The 23,702-nt window shown below is 35.5% G+C and overlaps 1 protein-coding gene across 1 annotated transcript in view; it reads left to right on the forward strand.

The window, feature by feature from the left end:
• The first annotated feature begins 462 nt into the window (after window positions 1-462).
• LOC129242022 (uncharacterized) overlaps window positions 463-23,702 on the forward strand; it is a 212,284-nt gene continuing 189,044 nt past the window's right edge. Inside the window, exons 1-4 of the mRNA XM_054878584.1 lie at window positions 463-535; window positions 623-892; window positions 3,195-3,279; window positions 20,775-20,843. Of these exons, the coding sequence (XP_054734559.1) occupies window positions 482-535; window positions 623-892; window positions 3,195-3,279; window positions 20,775-20,843 (478 nt within the window). The 5' untranslated portion in view covers window positions 463-481. The remainder of the gene's footprint in view (window positions 536-622; window positions 893-3,194; window positions 3,280-20,774; window positions 20,844-23,702) is intronic.

The following is a 23,702-nucleotide window of genomic DNA, read 5'->3' on the forward strand; positions in this document are numbered from 1 at the left end:
AATCGGCAATTACTGTAATGTTGCGGCTTAAGTTATGGATATGGCTACCTAACGTCCTTAAACACTCGCAGAAGAATTATCTTTGGTTTTTATCGCAGGTAGTCGCGTCAGCCACACTATAAAAGTCAGCGGACTCGGTTATTCTAAGTTAGTGCTTCAAGTACATTCAAGAAAAGAATAGCTCGTGCTCTGTATTATTTAAACAATTTTGTATTGCAGAAAAAATGGCGCCAAGAAGCCACTTTGAAATGGTTATTTTACGCATTTCTTTAGAATCTCCCGAGTAAGTACTCACAAAAATATATTACTAATACATACATAAGATAGCATTAAAATGATTCAAAAAATATTGTCAATGCAATATTTAAATATGTTGAACATTTTAAGTCTATTGTAATTTCGCTTTTCAATCAAAATGTATCATTAAATTGTGAAAACTATTTTTTATTCATGTAGCGATCCGCCTCACGTTCCTACCCCAATGACACAACACTACAAACCACCAAGGTTACCGGATATACGAGAGCGAAATTTCGTAAGAAAACATATCCATATTTAGATATGAATATATCCATATACACACGTATGAAAGTACCTATATTAAAATAATTTTTATTTACAGCTGGCCAAAGCCATAGGCAATGAAATGAAGGAATTACCCCGTACCATAACTTTCAGTTACCCATGTTGGAACATAATTACTGGCGATGCTAATCTTTTTAAGGTTGATTGTCGTGAATTTGATAGAATGCTAATAATATTCGGGGACGAATACGTATACTGGATGTATTATGTAAGCAAGCCTCCGAAGAGATGTATGTTTTCATTGAAAATTGAATTAAGGTCAAACGTGCCAATTAAACATTGTGACTCTTGCTTAGATGAGGAGTACGTAAACATAATGCAAGAAATCAGACACCAAACGCGATACTACACAACCCGAAATATAAAACAAAGGTAGTTATTAATTAATTTACCCTGTGAGTGAGAATTTCAAGCCATGCTTGGTTGCCAAGAAATATATTGTATTTTTCAAAGAAACTATTATTAAAAATAAATTATTAATTGCAAATTAATGCCGTTCCGAAAAGCTTTCTATTTATTTATTTTTTATTTTAATTAAAAAGTGTTATTGCTTTGATTGGGTAGACAAAAATTGAAATTATGCTATTCTAGTGGTATTATTGGGATTATAGTTTAATGCAATTTGTTTGTTCAAGGCTGTGGGAAATTTTCTAACTTTTCTGCTGAAAGAGGAGAGCTGACCTCTTCATAGTCTGAATACAAAAAGTAGTAGTCAACTAATGAGCAGCTGCGAAAACTTAGATACTCCTAGTGAGTTTGGCAGAATCAACTGATTGGCTGACGTCACCAAAGTATACACGCTGCTCCAACCGTTGTATAACCGATTTGCATGTTGGTCCAACGGTTACCTTTGAAATTGAAATGCTTTAATTTTTGGTGGGCGGCGGTAGTGGTTATATGGGCAGTGAGTTGGAACGTGTACATGCAGATTGTATAACCAACTTTGGTCAGAGTTTTCTTTTTAGTTACTTATACAGAAAAAAAAATAAAAATATAAATAATTAAAAAAATTCGAAATAATAAATAAAATAAAATTTCATCAATTTTGTTTTTCACCATAGCAGATTGACCAAACCTGGTAATCTATCGTTCTTTGTTCATTTTTGCTCTCGCTACTAATCTGATTTTGAGCAGATGAGTAATAGAGTAGGTAGCACGAAACGTAGGATCAACTGCTTTACTCCGCTCCACACGCACACATATAAGCTGGTGGACAGCAAATGCTTACGTTTCATTACTGCTATTAGCTCAGAGCAAGCAGACAAAAAAAGTTAAGTACTCACTGTAGTTGTAGTAGTAGCAAAGAACTTGGAGTCGGCCAGAGCGCTAGTTGTAAAATTATTCAGGTGTGCTCCAGCTACCGCTACTACTCTCGCTTCTGTTGCTCTGCTACTACTCGCATAGCTGCTAATTAGGCCTGTTCGCTTTTGGATTGTTATATGCATTTTTACACGTTTTTGCATACAATAGAAAGTTATCACGAATTTTAGCAGGTAGGCGAGCGATGATGCGGCAGCAACAAAGGATTGAAACTCTTGAAAATAAGAGCTAGTAACCCGCTGGAAAAACCTAACGAGCTACTTGGTTTTTACAAATGATGAAGTTACTAGTGCAGCTGTTACCTGTTCCAAATACATTTGCATATAAAAATTGAAAAAGGTTCAAACCGGTGATTTATCAGACAGCGAAATCATCACAAACAATTTAAACTTTGTGCTGCCTGCTCGTACTTTTGTGTTTTAAAAGAGAGGCTGGCCTGGAAATATCCATTCTTTGTATCTACACAATGTCACTATTTAAATATAAATATATTCAAATAAAATTCTGAAGCAGAAATATATGTCCTTGTTAATATGCTCGCTAAAAAAATAGTTAAGCTATCAATAGATTAGTCCGTCATGTATGTCAGTTTTTAGCATAAAAAGTTGGACGGTTCAGGAACTATAAAAAACATGATTTTAAGTTGTATTCCACCATACCGACCACCTGTACTACACAGTTTGTCGGTTATATTCTCATATACATTTACATATGTATACTTATATATTTATTTCTTACTCAACTCTTTTATGTTGCTGCCTACAGCGGATAGGTGAGCAAAATTACGCATATAATACCGTTGGGCCAATTGCGCGGATATAAAAATTTGCCTGTAAAAAGTATACCATATGCCTACTTTGCTTTCGACCATCCTCCGAAATAAATTACCCTACTACGCAGATATACTGCGAAAAACATAGCTGGAGTATGAGAAACCAATTTTTCCGCGGATATATTTTCACTATAGCAATCTCTTTGACTATCATTACTGCCAAATAATACGTTACGCAGGCACCAAATTTATAAAAAAAAAATTTAATAATAGGGTATTAACACGAACTTCGTTGCCTTGGTAGTTTTTATGTTGGTGGTTCGTCAAAAGTGTTTTTTTGTGAACGACTTTTTTTGACTTATTTCTGTTAGTTTGGTAATGCTTTTTCGCACAAGCAGACTCACTTGGGAAGTAGCTTCGTTTCATTCACAAGAAGAAGATATCCTTGAAATATCAAATGTTTGACTGTAAAAATAACTTAGTTTCTTTTCCTCACTTTTTAATATTTTAAACTTAGTTACGCGTTGACTATCAAATGCCTATTCTCAAACAGCTAACTGTTACTTTGCCAAGTACCGGTCAAATTGCCAACTTTGCCAAGAGTTTGTGTCTTTTTATCCTGTTCAGATACCGCAGGCGAAATAACAGTACAATCACAACAATACTTCATAAACCGCAAATTTCTGTGATTTAAAAAATCGCGGTTAACAAGCACGATTTTGCGTTAAATCAGTCTCTGAACGGGGACTTAAAAATTGTGTTATAAATTTTAGTCAGATGAGTTTTCGAACCAAATTTATGTCACATTCGTGTTCTTATCTTATATATATAATATATATTATATAATTGGCGCGTACACCCTTTTTGGGTGTTTGACCGAGCTCCTCCTCCTATTTGTGGTGTGCGTCTTGATGTTCCACAAATGGAGAGACCTACAGTTTCAAGTCAACTCCGAACGGCAGATATTTTTATGAGGAGCTTTTTCATGGCAAAAATACAATCAGAGTTTTGCCATTGCCTGCCGAGGGGCGACCGCTATTAGAAAAATGTTTTTATTAATTTTGCTTTCACCGAGACTCGAACCAATGTTCTCTCTGCGAATTACGAATGGTAATCACGCACCAACCCATTCGGCTACGGCGGCCGCCTGTGTTCTTATCTTAATGAATTGAAATGTCAATAGCGACAATTTGTTTGATGAGGTTTTATCTATATATTAGGCCTTTAACCAGACATCATACTACGCTTCTCCGAAGGTTTTTGTTTTAATGGTGAATACGGATTTCCAGTTTATGCTTGGCTACTACAGTTGTGTATTACAGCGTTGCAAAGCATTCATTTTGACATTAGGCGCTTCGAAGATTAAGCACACTTTGCTGTTCAAAAATGTTGCCATAATTATGAAAATTGTTGAGTCAGACCGCCACTCCATTGCGTGTGAGATGAAGATTTGCCAGATATTTTGTTTTTGTTTTCTTTCTTACTCTTCTATCTCAAACATACACAGAGTAGAATTTCCTTGACTTAAATGCAGTATTTGTTATTGGAGGATCTTTAGATCACATACCATACATACATACATAGTGAACGATATTTCCTATATAAGGGTGGTCACACCGAGCTTGTTGCTTGATTACTCGACAGCTTTACGTGCATTTCGTTTTTGCGCCACGGTTGCAAGCTTGGCAATCCGATCGGTAGTTAATAAAATAACAATAAGCTGTTTGAAAATTGACATTTAATGGCCAGGAGGGATCAAAAGTAGCTAAGTAACTTTTTTAATTTTAAAATTCTGTCGTATTGAATATAAAATATGCACTGTTATGTGAATTTTAGATACACAAATTTATTTACCTTCAATCACAGTAACTTGCTCTGCTGCGCTATTTAATTAGCTGACTAATAAGTTTTGATTTTTGTCTGTATTTCGATATTTTTAGTACTTTATTTTAAATTATAATTCTATATAATTGAATTGCTATAAATCAGCTGGTGCGAAAGAGCATTTCCAAACCGACAGAAATAGGGCAATGCGACCTTTCACAGTAAACCAAACTGCCAACTAACAAACAAACAAAGTAAAGAAATCGGTGTGAGTACCTTTTATATGTATTTTTAGTCAAATATACTCGATATTAATTTATTTATGACAAAACAGTTAAACTCAGTCACCAATTTACCTGGAATATTTGGTGGAAAAACGTAAAAATTGTAAAAAACAGCAAAACAAGCTAAGATTTGCGCTTTATTTTATTCCCGGTGAGAAAACAAATCTTTGGCCCTCGTAAAAAAATAGTTAAATATTATCTACCTGAAGTTGCTATCTGAGCAGTATCCACTGTTTTTGCCACAGTTTCATTTGGAAAGAAATTTGATGTCAGATTTCCATTGCGTGAGCAATGGAGCAATCCAGAATGCATGCAGGGAGGTTTGACGGATATTTTCTTTACCGATGGGTCCAATAATGAAATAGGGTCTGGAGCCGGATGGTACTTAAACTATAGTAATAAGTATCACAATGCTATCGAGGAAACGGCAACTCTTTTCCAAGGGGAAGTTTTTGCCATCCTGAAAGTAGCCGAATGGATAATCGAGAGGAGATGGAGTGGGAAACAGATTGGAGTTTTCAGTGACAGTCAGGCTGCACTGAAGGCCCTGGAGAACGCGAAGCAAACCACTCCGGTGTCCAAGGAAACGAAATTGCCGATGAATTGACCAACCGTGGATTAGCGGTTCCCCCACAAGGGCCAGAGCCAATAATCGGCATCAGTACCGCAGGAATCATGAATTGGATCAGCGATTATATAGGCAATCTACATAAAGAGCGATGGTCCGGTCTAGAACGCTGTAGAACTGGAAAGTGTTTTGTGATAAGTCCGAACAGAAAACTGTCAAACTTTCTACTAAAACTTAGAAGGAAAGACGTTTGCTTGATGGTTGGTATCATTACAGGACACAACGCATGGGGTCAGCATATGACCACCATTGGAATCATTGAGAATCCAATGTGCCTGTCATGCTTGGAGGAAGCGGATAGCACTGAGCATTTTTTCTGTGAGTGTCCTGCCTTTGCTAGAGCACGGCTACGAGTTTTGGGTTCCGATGTCATGAGAATGAGTAATATTCGGTTTCTAAAACTGGAGGATATTTACAGATTTGCCAAAGAATCTGGAAAATTTTCACAGGACTAACTATCTCTATCTCTGTCTCTATTCTTTCCTATCTCTTTCACTGATACTCTTCTCCTTCCCTCCTTGACTATCTACCCTCTTCCCAGAGCTTTAAATACAATGGGGTCTTTGTCGTGAGTGTTTTAGGAGCCACCAAAGCTCCTGGTGCTCCTTGGCTTGACCTTTTTAAATTTCAATTCATATACCTGAAAATAGGCAACACTTAAAAAATGATGGGCAGCTTTTAGCAGTTTAAGACAACAATCTGTGATATAGAGGCAACCTTATAACACGGAAAACCAAAAAAAAACGGAGAATAAAAGCTTATTAAGCTCACATTTTTATTTGACAACATTTTAAGAAATACAACAGTTCTCAAAAAAAGCGAAAAACAAATTCCCGAAACCTATAGGGGAATAACACTGTTAAGCTTTGTCTTACAACTCTTCATGAAGTTCAGCATTTTTATGTGCTGTCGACCTAACACAAGCATTTGACAGGGTAAAGTTTCCCGAGGTCACAAGTAGTAGAAGATTTAAATACAGACAACTCAACTTTATTTAGAGCAACCAAAAGCAGTTAATTAAAGTAAAAACTGCATCAGTCGTAGGACGAGAAGATAGTGGTAGTCTGATTCTTTTCAACACATTCAACACTGGAATAATAACAGATATTAAAAACACAAAGGCGAATGGTTCTAAATTATTAAACACAGAATTTAAAATAATTTGCTACGCAACGATACTGTGTTGGTAGCTGCAGATGAGATAACTTACAACGAATGCTTTTGAGCTGTGCGAAATCTGCAAAAAAATATACGCTGAAAATATCGGTAACAAAGGCTAAATACTTGACATTTTCAAGAAACTCTCTCAGATGTAAGCTTGCTGTTTATAGTAAAGTGTGGAGCAGGTCAAGAAGTTCAAGATCCATCAAAAGATCCAAAATCTAATAGCAAAAGAAGTTAGGGTTCAGCCTATAAAAGCCTTCTAATTATTTGGCTTTTTACGTGATGTGGTATGGAAAATAAGCACACCGCGTCTACGAAACATGCATCAGACACATTACAGCGTATAGTGTGGAGACGCGAGCAGATACGCTAGCAAGTACAGCATTCAGAGACATTTAAGTTCATTGCCCTGCACTCGGGTTCCCTTTTTAATTTTCTTAAAATCTACACGACCACCGAAGAAATCTAAGTAGATCTTGTGCACATCATTACCAAAGACTTCAAGCGAAGACCGGGCAGACGCACAGAAAGGGATTCGCCATCTCATCCTCCTCTCTACAGCTGAGCAGAGTACCCTGTCTGAGATGCCTATATTTTCCATGTGTTTCGTCCACAGAAAGGGGCCCGCCATCAGTTCAACCGGCTGCCTATAGTCCCTTCTGCGTAATGACCGGAGGATTGTGCGACAGTCGGTTGGAAGGTAACATCAGTTTTGTTCATCTGCATCCTCTCTTAGCCTGTCAAGCTCACTTGTGGGTTGACTTACATAACTCGTTTGCTAACCGTGGCTTTGATGGCTGCAGAAGGGAGTGGCAGAACGGGCTCCGGACCAAGGAAGTTAGCCTCAGAGTCCATCCTACCTCGCTACCCACGATTTCCCGGGACCCATGTTAGAATCGGAATATTATGTCTACCGACATAGTTGAACCGGCATTTGCAGTACTTAACTACCCTTGAAGTGGTTTCAGGGCTGTCTTTACTGTCGCGCAGACACATACAGATCTGCCTCTGCGTCGGTTTTCCACAGCAAAGATCATCGCTTCTTGAACAGCATACACCTCCGCTTGAAACGCTTACAACGTAGCGTATACAACAAAAATGCAGACTTGATGGCTCCTCCAGACTTGACCACCAGAGCAACGACGGTATAAGACGTATATGTGAAATTTAGGACGCAACTAAATTGAGTAGAAATCGCCGGACTGAATGGAATAAACACGTTAAAAGAATGCCCATAGAAAGACTCGCGTAATCAGCGATGTTGGAAAGATCCTCTTCAATTAACCCATCAGGAAGTTCTCCTAGAAGATGTCGTGAATGTTGGACATCAGGCACGAAATCCGAATAAGACCATTGGTTATATTATAAAACGCATATAAATTTTCAATTTATGTTTTGTAAATTGTATTTATTCTAAGATTTATTTATAATTAATCGTTTATTGTTAAATATTGTTTTTGGACAGAACATAGCCCTAAATAAAAGATAAATAAGAAAAAAACCACTGTTTCCAAAGTGTACTTTCCATCATAAAATGAAGAAAAAACAAATACTGAAATTTATAAAAGAGTTCATAAGCATTTGCATGAAAGCAGACATTTCATTCGACGGCATTTCATAAGTACAAACTGCCTATAACCGTTGAAGACTTTTATCGCTTTTAGTTCTTAAGAAGTGGAAAGTTTTCATACACCAACTACTTATAGTTACTTATACACATACCTATATGTACATTAGGGTGGCCTCATTTTGCTGATATATTTGGATTCTCATTCTGAATTACTGAAAAGTAAAAAATAAATACAAATACGAGAAAAAATGGAAAAGCGGTTCGTAAAGCTCAGCGAAATCAATCATTTTTTAGAAAAAGAACATCATGATTTTGTCGCTTTGGATAGATTTTTTTTAACAGAAGAATATAACAGTATCTTAACAACAACATGAAGCACAATGTTTGTTGCAAGTCATTAGGGATTGAGGAAAATTGTGCCAATTTGTGTCATTTTAGTCACATATTTTGAGAAGGCAAAAATCTTTAGGATTTATAAAAGTTAAGGATAAAGCAATTTTTTGCATATAAAATGAAAAAGAAAAGTTTGGCAAAAGCTAAAGTACATTAATTGCAGAATTTCAATAGCTGTGAGCCAGGCCTAAATTTTTTTATTGACCTAACACTATGCATACCCAAGTTTCCAGGTTATCCGTATATTTCACCAAGAATTCGAGCATTTTTATTCTTCTTCACAAAAGCGATACCCTAATGCACACATGCATGTTTGTATGTATTATAGTTAGCTTAGATGCATATGCATACATACATACATATACATGTATAAAAATGTGGACTTGTTGAAAAACTTTTGGAAAATAAATATTATGGAAAGGAAAGGAAAAAAAGGAAAAAAAAAATTCTGAAATATGCAACTTAACTGTTAGTCAATTTAACGTAGTGGCGTTGGCGGCGCCAGATGCTTGCCCCGACCAAAGCAAACAAACACGGGCGCATACTCACTGTATGTACATACATAGGTAAGTATGTATAGATATATGAAAAATTCTTAATCTGAAACAATGCATAAAGTTGAAAAGAATTTTTTCACTTAAATTTAACTTTAACGGGAAAAGTTTTTATGCTGAATCGCTTTTCTGCAACTGCGTAACTCAACAAAAAATAAGAAAAAAGCAAAAGACTCATAACCAAGTCAGACAACGTCAAAGAAAAATCATAAAATCAAATAAGTTGAGGCGCAGAAAATATGAATGAATGAATTTGAAATGAGGTAGAAGACACAAGTAATGCATTTGCTTAAGTTTAAAATTTGAAAAAAGCAAATACTTGGTGGCGAGTGGCGAGTGCCTGGCATTGGCTGCCTGAATAAATTTATGTACTATATTTATGTATATACGTATGTTTCAAAGGGACGTTTGCACTTCGACCTCAGCATCTTTGCGCTCGCCTATTTACCAACACTAATATAATATATGGGTTATTTCATTCATTTGATGGAATTTTTTTACATGACTGTTAAAGTTTTTGCTTCGTTACTCCGCATGATCAAAAAAATTGTTAAAGTTTCTGCTTCGTTACTCCGCATCATCAAAAAAATTGTTATTTCATAACCGTCAGGTACATAAAAAGTGTTATTCAAAAAACAGAAATTATATAAAATGAGGTGCAAGGTTTTTGTTATGACGAGGTGCAAAAATGGGGGGGTGTTTTTAAATACTCGCTGCTTTTAACGAATCCGGAATAATCTGAAAAGATGGAGTTTTTTGATGGCTAGTACATTCATACATATGTGTATAAAAACATACTTTTACTGGAATTGCACTAAAAAGCTTAGAGAAACTAATGTTTGCTTTAGATTAATGCGAAAAATAAAAAGGGAAGTGGTATGTAAAACCTAAATTTTTGTGGCTAAAGAAAAACATATCCGTTTGATTTTTTCTCGATTCGGGATATTATTTAATTCTTATGCAACATTTAAGTTTACTTCCGGTAAGCGATGAGTGCGCCCGCCAAAAGCCACTATTTTCCTTTTGCTAAATTCTTATTTTACGCAGATAATTTACACGTTTTTTTTGGTAATTAGAGGCTTTTTGGATGTTACGCACCTTTAGAGTGATATGGACAATCTGTATTTGTGCGAATTTCTTTGAATCTATGCAAATGCTTTTATTAGTATTACTCAAAGGCTTTTCACTTGTTACTATAGTTTATCAAACTTTGCCCTAAAATTATCGTCCACATTTCTTTGAAAGAATAAAATAAATAAAAAATAAAAAAAAATAAAATCATGTACCCGATCGTCCTCTTCATAGCTCGCTTCTGTTAAATGATTATATATATCTTAAGAACCATTTCTATTTATCTATCGAATGCTCCTATTGCTCGATCTATTTGTGAATTCAATGCTATTCATACTGTCACTACTGTCTTTTTTTCAAAGGCAGCTTCTTTTGAATTCCGCTCTTTAGTCTTTGAAATTTCTATGGAAATGTAATTTGTTTTAAATTACTTTGTGCTAATCTTATTTTAAATAAATAAATAAAATAAACCTATAACCATTAAATAGAAAAACCCAATAACGGTTTATACGGCTAGACAAAAACAATTAAGATGGCGACAATCCGTGGCAACACACAATAAAATATAATGGCTAATGGAGAGTCCTTCCAGGAATACGCAAAAACTCTTCAGCGGCAAATTTGTAGTTTACCTGGAAGACTTAAAGAAAAAAGGCTGCACATGTGTCGCAAAATAAGAGCACGCTGCGAAAATCAGTCCAAATCAGGTATTATTTTCGTTGTGCTTTAGCCGAGCAATATCGCCGTTTGTTGGCAGCGAGGGCATTAAGGGGAATGAAATGGTCTAGAAATTTCAAAAAATTGAATTTTTGGTTTATCAATATTTCGAAAGTATAGTATCTTAGAAATATACTGTGAAATTTTCATGTGGAAATTATCTATATTATAGCTTCTACAATCCATTAACTAGATTGAGAGCTGTCCGCGCGCTCCTACACCTCAAACTTTAAACTCATTTATGTCGAAACAATTTTTTCGGTCTGGTGTTGGAAAAAAAAGAAATATTTACCGGAATAATCTGAAGTTTTAATATTTCAACTGCAGCTGACATACTTTCTTAGGACTTACAAAATGGTAAATGAATAATTGAAGTGCAGGTAGCCCTCCTTATAACACGGTTTCGCTCTAACACGATACCTGTTACCTGCATTAAATGTATAAAAATTCTTTTGATTTTCTGTAGACTGGTGTCTATAGCAACAAAACAAATCAAACACATTTTCGAATTTTATTAAAGTATTTCTTTTTTCAATAATTTTAGGAAAAATAATTTTATGTATAATTTTTGTTTAAAAAAAAATAATGTAAAATAAAGCCGCAGAAATTATAATGAAATACAATATTGTACATAATATAAATAAAGCCTTTAATCATTGTCCTAAAGTAATGATGAATTTTCAATCACACTTTTATTATGGGACGAATTTAATTTTACGAGCAAAATATTTTTCAAATTTCATGGCATAGTCTGTTTCAACTATGAACTAAAATTAATTCTAATAAACATTAAGTAGTATACTACATTCTGTCACAATTCTGTGATCTAGTCATCCGTGGTTTATTAATCTTAACTTTGATAGTTTGATGCCTAACAGTTCTGGCACCTACACTATCAGTCGAATCATTTTAATCATTCTCTACGCTTGGTTTATGTATTTGTATTACTAAATGTTTTTTTTTAATTGAATAGTTGGCCGGTTTTCATTTTCATTTCAAGAGTTTCAATTGAGTTACTTAAAAACATTAAACGACTTTCTCCGCGATGTTATTCTTAGGCTGCAGCACACAAGTTATTGTTGCGAAAACATAAAGTTGGAGTACACATGATCTCGCAAGTAGCGCTTCAGCGGATTCTAAGTTTTTTGCTGCTACTCCAACTACAGAAAGTAGTGAAATTTTCTTTTGACTATCGCCCCTCGGTAGGTAATGGCAAGCCACCGAGTGTATTTCTGCCATGTAAAAGCTCCTCATAAAAATATCTGTCGTTCGGAGTCGGCTTGAAACTGTAGGGCCCTCCATTTGTGAAACAACATCAAGACGCACACCACAAATAGGAGGAGGAGCTCGGCCAAACACCCCAAAAGGGTATACGCGCCAATTATATATATTAAACGAACGTGATACTGCAAACGAGCATTGCATCCAATCTTCCTTGTATTTCTCTTTAAAGTTTGATTATTTTTCGTTCACAATAGATATTAACAATAATTTTTCGGCAACCCTCCTGGTCCACTTAAATTATGAGATTTAAGTCTAGTTAATCCACATTTTTTGCACTGAATTCCTGAAACAATTCCGAACTAAGTCGTTAATCCCGATTAACCCCACCATCTTTCTAGGCTATTAGATTCTACTTTCAGTTTTCATAGAAACTTTAGGATTTACTCAGTAAGTAATCACGACTGCACCAGCCATATAGGCCATCCTCCATGTTTACAATGTTTTGTTTTATGTATTTGTTTGCTTTGTTTTTATTTTCGCTTTAATACGTTTCTACATATTGGGTTGGGAAATAAGTTCGCAGCGATTTTACCGAAGGCTTTTATTTAAACAAAAAAAATTATATCAATAAGTGAATCAATTATATATTCGTCGGTGCTGATTACAACCTCTTCCCGCCTCTCGACCAATTTGTTAATGCCGTTCCGTCAAAAATCGCCTGGTTTGGTGTCAAAGAATTTGTTGAGTCAGTTTTTAAGGACCTCCTATCGAAGGTAACGCCCTTCATATGGTTTGAAAGGGAGCGGAAAAGTTGGTAATCGGTCGGGGGAATACGGCGGATGCTGAAGGACCTCCCATTCGAGCTCTCAGAGTGCGGCTTTGCTGACTTGTGTAACATGGGATCTGGCGTTGTCGTGAAGGAGTATGGTTTGACCATGTCGATCAGGTCTTTTCGGTCCCATAGCTTCATTCACGTGGTATAGCTGGGCAAGGTAGAGCTCTCTGTTGACCGAGGTACTCTTTTCGAAAATTTCCGACTTACGGCGCAATTGCGGTCAACATTTGAAAGGGATTACTTTAAAAGATAAATGTCATAAATGGTTCTACATAAAAATAATAAAGCTTTGAATTTCAATTTAAAATCCCATACATTTGAAAGGGATTACTTTAAAAGATAAATGTCATAAATGGTTCTACATAAAAATAATAAAGCTTTGAATTTCAATTTAAAATCCCATACTTTTAAATTGATCACCATTTACTTTGTTGTTATTAGGATTCGCTAGGAAAGAAAAAAATGCTGATAAAATTGTTCAACTTTGTTTAATTCCCTTCATCATTTTTCAGACTAAAATCTTACTTAAAGGAATGTATTATGTTTTAATTCTTCAAGCAACATCGCATTTATGTACATACGTATATATATTGTGCATAAGTACTCGTATACTTTTATGTATTGACATACATATGTAAATTCATCTCTCTAGAGCATAAAACTTCAATAAGCAAATTAAGCTAAGTACCTTCAACATTTAAGAGCTTTAATTATTGTATAATCGAATTTTGAAATAAAGTAGACAAATACTTATTACGCATAGAATTGAATATAAATTATAAAAATGTTGAATTGAAATCAATGTATTTTATTTAAAGAAGTGAAGTGTGTCGCCATGCATTAGTGAGGTATATGGTGGAAAGAATTCAGAAGATGTGGCCAACATCAGACTGTTAACTGACTCAGCGACTTTGAAGGAATCAGCTGATCTCACATAACCAGGCTTATGAAGGCGGTTTGTTTTCTACAAAGCTGAAATTGTACTGGTGGTATGAAAAATAAATCAAGCCTATTTCCACTAATGTTACATCGTTGCCGTGTAAACAACAACTGATTGGATGAGCGTAAGAATACCTGTGGAATGAGCGGGCAGAACTTTAGTCTTAAATCCCCTATGACGTGGCCGCCGAAGTCACTCTCACAAGTTTGCTTCGGAAGGGCAAACCTTGTAATCTATCATACTTGAGTGGGGGTACTAGGTTTATTGGATCTAGTAAAGTGTGAGGAGCAATAGCACGAGTATGTCAATTCCATCCACGTGATTAGTACGCTGACGCTATCAAATAGTAAGCTTACCAGTACTAGCGAGGTGACTGACGAATAGAAAATGTTAACGTTAAATTCGGCAATTGCAAGGGAAGTGGGTTGGCGCAGGACTAGTGACGACCACCGAAGTTTAGTGAAATCGTTAGCTCAGAACTATTTACATACATACATATACATATGCACACATAGATGAAACCAGAAAAGGCTTTAATCTGCTAGTCTTTGAAATAATGCAGACAACTTCAAACAATGAGTTTTTGCCATTCCCTGCGCACATTCGAATTTTCTTAATTTTTTTTTGTTTTGTTGAGTGGCTTCAGGCAGTTTCGCATCCTTTTACTTTCTGCAACATGCATATGTGTGTGTGTACATTGATGTTATTTCGCATTTCTTTTCAGCGTATTTGTTCAGTTGTTCCACGAATGTCTTTGCTGCTGCTGCTGCTGTTTTATTTAAAGTCAACTTGGCGGTTTGTTTATCGTTTTATTACTTGCTGCTACTGTACTTCTTTCAGTATTGCTTTTGTTTTGTTGTTGTTCACTTACTAATGTTTTTATTGTGAAGCAATGTGTTGTTGGACAAAATATCCGCTTCCAATTAAAGTCACATCAAATCGCATGTCCGGAAATTTGATGTCATTTGCAGAACTTTGTGTTGAAATGCAATGCAGTTTTTTTGGAAATCGTTTTGTTGTTATGTAGTTTTTCGCAGATACACACAAACAATAACAAATAATGTGTATAACCATGTGCAAACAGATGTCGAAAAAAGGAAGTAATTAAAAAGAGGAATTGCAATACGATTGAGATAGCGTTGCCACATTAAGCGATTTAAGCGATAGTGTTTTTTCATAATTTTTTTAAAGATATACAAAAAACCCGAAACTTTATTAGGTTGAGAACGACCGTCTGATGCATGTAGCGCGGGTATATTTTAAGCATTTTTTTTTGTATTTTGATTTCAGTTTGTCCAACTGATTTCGGCAATTTAAAAGGTTATTTATTCATTCATGATTTTTGTTTTTTACTTTTGATACATTTCTTTATACGTTCACATGCAGTGTTATGAAAATCGGAAGAAGATGATGTATACTTTTTTCCAACAAATGTGATAATCGCATATCACTATTTAATTTTTTAAAGAGATATTAACCTGTGGTCTGATACAAGGTTGTTTTTTGCAGCAATGATATATTTAAAGCTCAATTTGCCCCTTCTGGTAAATATTATTTTACTCACCTTATTTAGATAAAAAAACCCACTACCCCATAGATTGAACTGAGATAATTGGTAGCTTCAGCGTTGTCAAAATAAAAATAAATAAATAATTATCGCGTACACTTCTGTCAGGTGCTTGGACGAGCTCCTCCTCCTATATGTGGCATGCGTCTTGATGTTGTTCAACAAATGGAGGAACCCTTCGTTTTAAGCGAAGTCCGAGCGACAAATGTTTTTTTATGAATAGCTCTTTCTTGGCAGAAATACACTTTGATGTTTGCCAATGTCTGCCGAGGGGCGACCTCTATTATAAAAACTTTTCTATCATTTTGCCATTTCATACACGTAGATTTGAGCCTACGCGCTCCCAAAGGGTAGTCATGCACAAACCCAACGCCTACTTCTGCTACTAATACAGTAGATCCGTTTTATTTTAAGACTTCACTTTCGAAAACAATCAAAAACATTTCGCCATCTGCAGAGCAAATTTTATAAACGCAATAAAAACGCGAAGGTAAATTTTTAATTCATGATTGGCATAGAAATCGTGTTCCATAAATAATGGGAAAGTTTGCTCCTTCGAACAAACTAATAATATACCCCGAAAAATAATTTTTGTTCTGTTTTGGATATCAACCGTCCTTTTTTATGGCCCATCCTTTACATTTACAGATGCACCTGGAAAGTCAGAAGCCATTATTATTCAAATAATTTCTGATGGATTTGGTGATATGGCATAACGCCAAATCTGAACCATTTTTGAGTTATTTGATTTCAAAGATTATTTAAAACTTTTCTTCTGTATGTCTACTATCTTTTGAGCCTACCCGCTACCCGACTTTTTGGATAGTATTTGAAATAATTTGCAGAATAGTTTCCATGATTTTTTTTAAATTATCTGAAGTAGGAAATACTTAGTGAAAAATTAGAACTCGTAGGCAGAGCTCTTTATTAAAGTTTTATTAATCGTTTTTGTTATTTAGCATACCCCTTGTCTAAAAACAGAAGACTCCTTGTCCTGGCCGTCTGCCCGATAATATAAGCTAAAACTTTCATTGTATCTGAGTTTTGTTTTATTCCAAAATGCCAGATAACCAGTCCAAATTAAATTTTATTGAGATATGCGCGAGTACATAAAGCTCTGACTGAATTTGGCCACTTTACTTATTTCAATTGCATTGTGCAAGTTCAAAATTTGGGCAAAGATTTTGACAGGTTTTTTAAGTAAGACCTGAATTGAGTCCTTCGAAATTTAATGGTGTTTTTTTTGTAGGAAATTTCCGAAACTTAGAGTTTTGATCGCCGATTTCGCTCGAAGTTGTCACTTTCCCTTTTTGCTTTATTTTTTATTTGTCCGGGTTTTTCAGCAATCTTGCGATCTCAAGAATGTTAAAATGCAGGATTGCACAGATGGAAGAAAAAATTGGAGCGGAATTTAAGGAAAGCACGAATAGACTGTATGGCTGTACTGGAAGTCTTTACTTTTATTGCCATTGCCAAAATTTAGCCCCGCCCATTTCATTTTAATAAGTTTTAATAACAAAAAGCCGAGAAATCACGTTTTAGGTGTAAAGCAAATTTGGCAATTGAAATTAAAAATGAAAATTTGCAAGTAACTGTAGAACACATACATAGGCACAGGTTCATGTGTGAAAAAAAAAATTATAATAATAATAAACTACGTCATAAAACCACCTTACTCTGTGAAATTCCTTCAGAGTGGATTAGCGGTTCACGGACCAGGCAACCTTCCGGAAAAAGTCCGAAATTTAGTTTTTTGAGGTGAAATTTCTTAGGCGTCAATGGACGAGCGAGAATGGAGAGTAAAATTTCAAGGTCATACAACGTTTTGAGCATTTTCGTTCCGCGAGAGAGAAAAAAGATATAACGTAGGGGAGAAGGAGAGAGACTATACCTTATATATATCTTAGATGCGCTTTAGGCTATTTTTCTTGAGTTGTTCCTGGTGGTTGCTAATTTCTAGTGAGAAATAACACTGCCTACTTTTTGGCGCTTGTTTGTTGGTGCAAACTTGTAGGAAATATATTTTTGGGGCCTACTTTTTGGTGTTATATTTCTTTGGTGCCTACTGTTTGGAGCGTTTTTTGGTTCCAATTTTTTTGCCGTTTTTTTTTTTTTGTGCCTACTTTTTGGCGCTTGTTTCCGTTTCCTGACTAGTGCTTGTGCGCACTATAAAGTGATATCCATTGCCTTACGGTAATTTGTGCCGTTGCTGCGGTCCTGACATCGCTGCGTTTGTGCGGGTGATAAGCATTCGGAGTAGTGCGCCTTGTTGCCACGGTTTGTGTTCGGCGTTTACCTACACCGGTCGACCCCTATCCATTTTTTGTAAATTTTTCCTATTTGTATTTTCTACAAATGTTGTGAATTTATTTAGATATATATTCTTTCTTTCTCTCTATCTCTCTCTCTCTCATTCTCTGTCGGGTCTCTCCGTCTTTCTTTGTCTGCCCTTAAGTTTCACTTCTGTTATGTGTACTACGCTACACGCACTGTTTTCTTTTTAATATATTTTATTCTGCAGGTAGGTTTCTATTTCCCCTTAGAATAGTAAACTTTCGAAATATTTTAATACTTTGTGATGTTGGACTTCTCTCTCACTCAAACTTTTACGATTCATTTGCAAGAGGAAACATTTTGTACCCATTCTACTTTGTTTCTTAATCAGTTGGTCTATCTAAAACATATGCACTTATTTCTGAAATTATTTTCGCTCATACTGAAAGTATAATATAAAATTGTTCAAAATAATGGGAGAAGTCATCCATACGTTAGCCCCGATAATTGATATACATATATCGACATAAATTGACAACGAAACATCAAAAATCGCATATAACAAACCTTAGCCCAAACAATATATTTGGTCAAAATAATATATTTGAGCCGATAGCCTTGGTAGCTTGTGCTAAAAAGTTATTTTGTAATTTTAATTATAGATAACAAATAAATAAATAAAAAAAATATATTTGGTGTCGGCAATAAAATTGGTCGAAGCAATATCTTTGGTCTAAATAATGCAAATGGTCTAAAAAATTTATGCTGTATCGCCAACCTTTAATGAATGGCGTTATTTAAAAAATGTGATGTCCGTGATATGTAATATCAGCAAATAAGGGTTAAAAACACGGCCGAGAGGAAAGACCAATTTTTTAAGGTAAATAAAGAATGGAAACCTCGCTAAGCACGTATTTTAAATACCAGTCCTGTTGACTGTAAGTACATAAGTACATACAAGTACAATAAGTACATTCAAACAGCTGGTAAATCTAGTGTTAATGGCGCCCCATAAAAAATAGGTTAATGGAAGTAATTCTCCAGTTCTAAATAAGCGACCTATTGACACCACCATTTCGATTTTCGAAGACAATGGGCAAATTATCGAATGTAGGTTTGGGTATGGGTCAAGTAGAGGCGCCTTGTTGAAGTCAAATGTCATCTGTATATTACCAAATATTATATTTCAATGTAATCGGTTAAATGGCCCGGTAACATCAGATCGTTCAAACTTTTTGACCAAAAGGCGTTTCAAAACCTTTAAGTTTATCCCATTTATAGCTTTTAACAAGGACTAACTCTTTGTAAGATGATAAAGAGAAATCGTCAATATAAGCTCACCAGACGTTTTATTTTTACAAGCATATTTTTGTATTCCATCTCATTCTCAAAAATTTCTTCACTTTTGAAGGCTATTTATTTAAATTTTCTCTTATATTGGACACTTATTTTTTTCTTCAAAGATGAAAGATTACCAGGTTTGCAATTTAGCTATGGTGAAAAGGAAAATTGTGAGGGGAACTTTGGCTGCTACGTCACTTGGGAATTCAGTAGCTGAATTCTCCACAATAATTTCACACCCATTCGCAAACTCGTCCAATCAGTCGTTGTTCAGCCGACAACAAAGTGTCATTGGTTGATCTTTTCTTATATCACCAACATAATCTCAGCTATTTTGTAAATACACCTCACTTAAGAACTCACTTTGATATATATTCATAATGTTCTTTCTTTTTAAGTTTAAAAGTAACGTTGCGTACAAAAAATCGAAAACAAGGAGCAGTACGTCAAAGACAAAAGATTATATTCAAAAAAGAAAATTAACGTTACCTTTTAAGAGCTAAAATTAAAATAGAGCCGAAAGTGGCCTTTTGCAGCATTTTTCTAATTAAATATAAAATCAAGCTCAAGCTTTCATATACACCATTCGTAGTAATAGCAAAATCACGTTATAAATATCTTTTAGAATGTAATGCTTTCTTTAACGAAGGTGTGAAGGTAATGGGATAAGTCAAATATTAAGTTGATTAAATTTATTAAATATGCATGAGATGTACAGTTTGAAGTTTTCAATTATTTTTCATTGGCATTGTGTGGCAACTCTGCCAGCAAGAATAGAAATGAAATGAATGCCAAGCGCAGCTCCAATGTGAAGTGTGTCCCCGGTGACGCTGATAGCTATAATTGTAATGGGCTTATTTGTTGTCACTGCTCTACAGCTTCTATGCTTAGTTGCTGCTAGTCCTTTACGGTTGCCAAGAATGTAAGTAAACATACGTACACTTGCATATACGTAGCCTATTCTCACTGAGCAGGTTTCTCATGCTCATATCAATGCAGCTTGTTTAACTGTCGCTTACAAATTGTAATACGCTTGTATCATTTGTCAATGCGGACACACAAATATGTACATATAAATACATACTTATACATACCCATGTACACATATCTAAATAAGTGCATATGTATGTAGGAGTACAAATTCATGGAAGCTCTGCTCAATATCCCAACTTAACCCACATACATATACACATACGCAGCTTGGTATTCCCAAAGCTGCTGATCTGCTTCCATATAAATATATACACATAAATACTCTTACACATATACTTTTTTGTGACTACACTCGTATGTACATACATGTACACATCAACCTTCCCACCAATTTTATTCCACTCGCTTCAACTTTTATTCTTCGTTTATTTCCGAGTCCGTATTGTCTTGATTTCTTTTCAGCTTGTCGCCTTGTGGCCTTAAATGTCCGCTCTGACGTTGAGTGATATTTTAAATTATTTTACTTTGAGATGGTTGCTTGCCGCCATACATGTACATGTGCATGTGTAGTTGTGAAGTCTCAGCGTTGGGTCAAGTGCTCGTTTAACCGCATTAAAATTTAATATTCTATTTCAAATATAAGTTTATTTTGCCATGAAAAGTACATTTGGTAGTAGAGTATTTTGTGGACAGCTTGTGGACATCTTGTCACATAATTTCTTCTGATTTGCCTAGCTTGCATTTTCCTAAATATTTTATTTGTTTCTTATTGTTCCAGGCTACTTTTGGCACATCACAGATTTGCATTTGGACACATTTTACTCGACGCAAGGAGATGTTATGCACAGTGAGTATAAAAGTTATAAACTTTCTTTATAAAATAAATTTACATTCATTGAAAAATTCACATTGACACCTTTGCATATCATTCGTATAACAAAACTGGAGGACAGAGAAATTTCATATACAGAGTTATTTAATAAGAGGTGTTATTTTGATATTCAAAGAAAAATGCTGTTTTTTAATATAAACGATCGGATGCTTATTTCATTATAAAGAGGAAGGTATGCCGTTAATACTGAAAAATAACATCAGGCAAATGAAAGCGTGGACGTGGTATGCTTACAGGAAAATATCCTTTCTTTCCTATCCTTTTCATGAAATTTTTCATAACCGAATTCCATAGTGGCTACTCTATGTCCTCACGAATTCCATCTTTGAGGTCTTGAATCGACCCTGAGCTGTTGGCGTAGACCTTCTCTTTCACATGGCCCCAAGAAAAAGTTACAAGGTGTAAAATCATAAGATCTCAGTGGCCAATTGTGATCACCTCTTCGAGAGATAACACGGTACGGAAACTTTTTCCGTAAATGATCAATGGTTTCGTTGCTTGTGTGGCACGTAGCCCCGTCTTGTTGAAAATAAACGTTGTCCAGATCAATACCATCCAATTGCGGCCATAAAAAATCGTTAATCATCTCTCCAGTTTAACACCTAACACCTGTTATTGGGAAACCGTTTATTATCAAGAAGATATTTGTGGATGAACGGGGAAGTGTAATAGAATCAGGGCCGTCGAGAGAAAATTCGGGCCTGGGACTAAAAACTTACGGATACTTCTACAAAAATTTTCACAAATTAGAAGCATGTGACCAAATAAATGATTTGCATTGAAAATTTATTTAACGTGTAAAGGCAGAAACAGTCAGCATTAAGCGGAATGCCATATGCTATATTTGTGATAAAAGCCAATAATGAAGGAGTAGTTTCTAACAAAAATGGGGGAAATATTTTCTTCCACAATATCTTTATTTTTTTTAATAAGCTGTACGGCGCTGTATGCATGTAAAAAATGCTGGGCGTTACTTGGGGTCTATCACCCTCTCTGATGCAGTAGTTAGGCCGATATTGCTGTATGGGGCCTTGGTATGGTGGGCTGCGACAAAAAAACTTACATACTTAATGCCACTGGATAGGAGTCAACGACTCGCTGCTCTGTGCATATCAGGAGCGATGAAAACCACCCCAACGGCGGCGCTGGAAATGATACTCAGCATGTCGCCTATTGACCTTATGGCGAAAAATCTGGCAGCGAAATCTGCGAGGAGGTTAGTGGCTGCTGGACTTGTAGAACCTTCGAACATAGCTCAATAGGAAAAAGGATTTCAGGTTCCACAGACTACATGACTCCGTAATTTAATTAGGAGATAAGCTTTCGTACTACAATTTAAAATGATGGATGGCACAAAGGCATGAAGTCTGGCCGCATGACTTTTCATATCTACACAGACGGCTCTAAAGCTTCGGAGTGAGAGCGGGCAAAACTAGATATTAGGCAGCTTATCAAGCTGCCAGACCAGAGCAGTATTTTCCAAGCGGAAGTTTTTGGAAGAACTCAATAATTAATATATACGTGGACAATCAAGCAGCAATAAAAGCAATAAGCTCATATTGTATCAAGTCCAAAAATGTTGCAAGAAACAGGAAGGCCATAGAAAGTCTATCCGCAAACAGAAGGATGCACATCTATTGGGTGCCTGGCCAGAAAGGCATTGTGGGGAACGAAATAGTAGATGAGATAGCAAAAAGTGCTGTTAGACTACCTTTTGAACAATAGAACGATATACTAAAACCGCTAAATACAGTATACAACGAAATGGATGACTACATCAAAAAACTAGTGTAAGCTAGGTAGACTAATCTGACCACATGCGAAACAGCAAAAGTTATGTGTAGAACTAACGACAAAAAACTGACTCAGTTTATACTTACGCTCTCGCGAAAGGACTGCAGAACTATCGTAGGTATGCTGGCAGGTCATAATCTATTAGCTACACATGCGTACCAGATAGGGATTGCAAACATGGACAAATGCAGGAAATGCAGAGAGGATGTTTAGGAAACTTTAGAATACTTTCTGTGCGTTTGTCCGGCATTATTAAAAACGCATTTAAAGCGCCTGCGAGCCCTATTTCATTGACTTTATCGGGCTGCGAAAGCACGATTATAATGGTGGCAATATCAAACGCTCTAAATGTTAGCGAATGCGGCAACCATTGTGCACACAGCTCTCTGAAACCCAATACTTCAGTCAAATTAGACCTTTTATTAAATGCCTTTCAGTCACACTCGACGATCTCCGAAAATGATTTCCTCTATATTTTCTCAGATTTCTGGTATTGCTGCTGTTTTTGGATGTTCTTGACGTGGATTGTTTTAAAAATTCATCAAAGTTCAAAGTATAGAACATTCGTTCAGAAATTTTCTTTACTTTTAAACCTCCCAAAAATAAAAATTCAATCATTGTACTATACTTGATTTTTTCCAGTGTAGAAAATACTGTGGCGCGTCGACTGATAGATTGAAATGAAAATTTACATACGCTCATATGAAGAGTGTACCAACTTATTAAAAAAAATGTCTGCTAGTGGCAACACCCTTTCTTATCGAACCGCAAAACTTATTGAACAACCTAGTAATCGTTAAACGACTTATAATCGCCACACAGTTATTGTTTCAGATGCACTGTTTGTACAGGGTGAGGAAGGTATACAGGTGGCAGAATTAATAATTAAAAGCTTAATTCACAAAATATTGTTAATGATAAAAAATTTGCCAAATTCAATCACTTTCACAAAGAGTAGGAAACAGTTTTTTTTTTGTTTTAATTATTGATCGTCGGATACATCTAGAAATCTGGCCTCTA

The sequence above is a fragment of the Anastrepha obliqua genome, chromosome 3 (genome assembly GCF_027943255.1).
Source record: "Anastrepha obliqua isolate idAnaObli1 chromosome 3, idAnaObli1_1.0, whole genome shotgun sequence".
NCBI lineage: Eukaryota > Metazoa > Arthropoda > Insecta > Diptera > Tephritidae > Anastrepha > Anastrepha obliqua.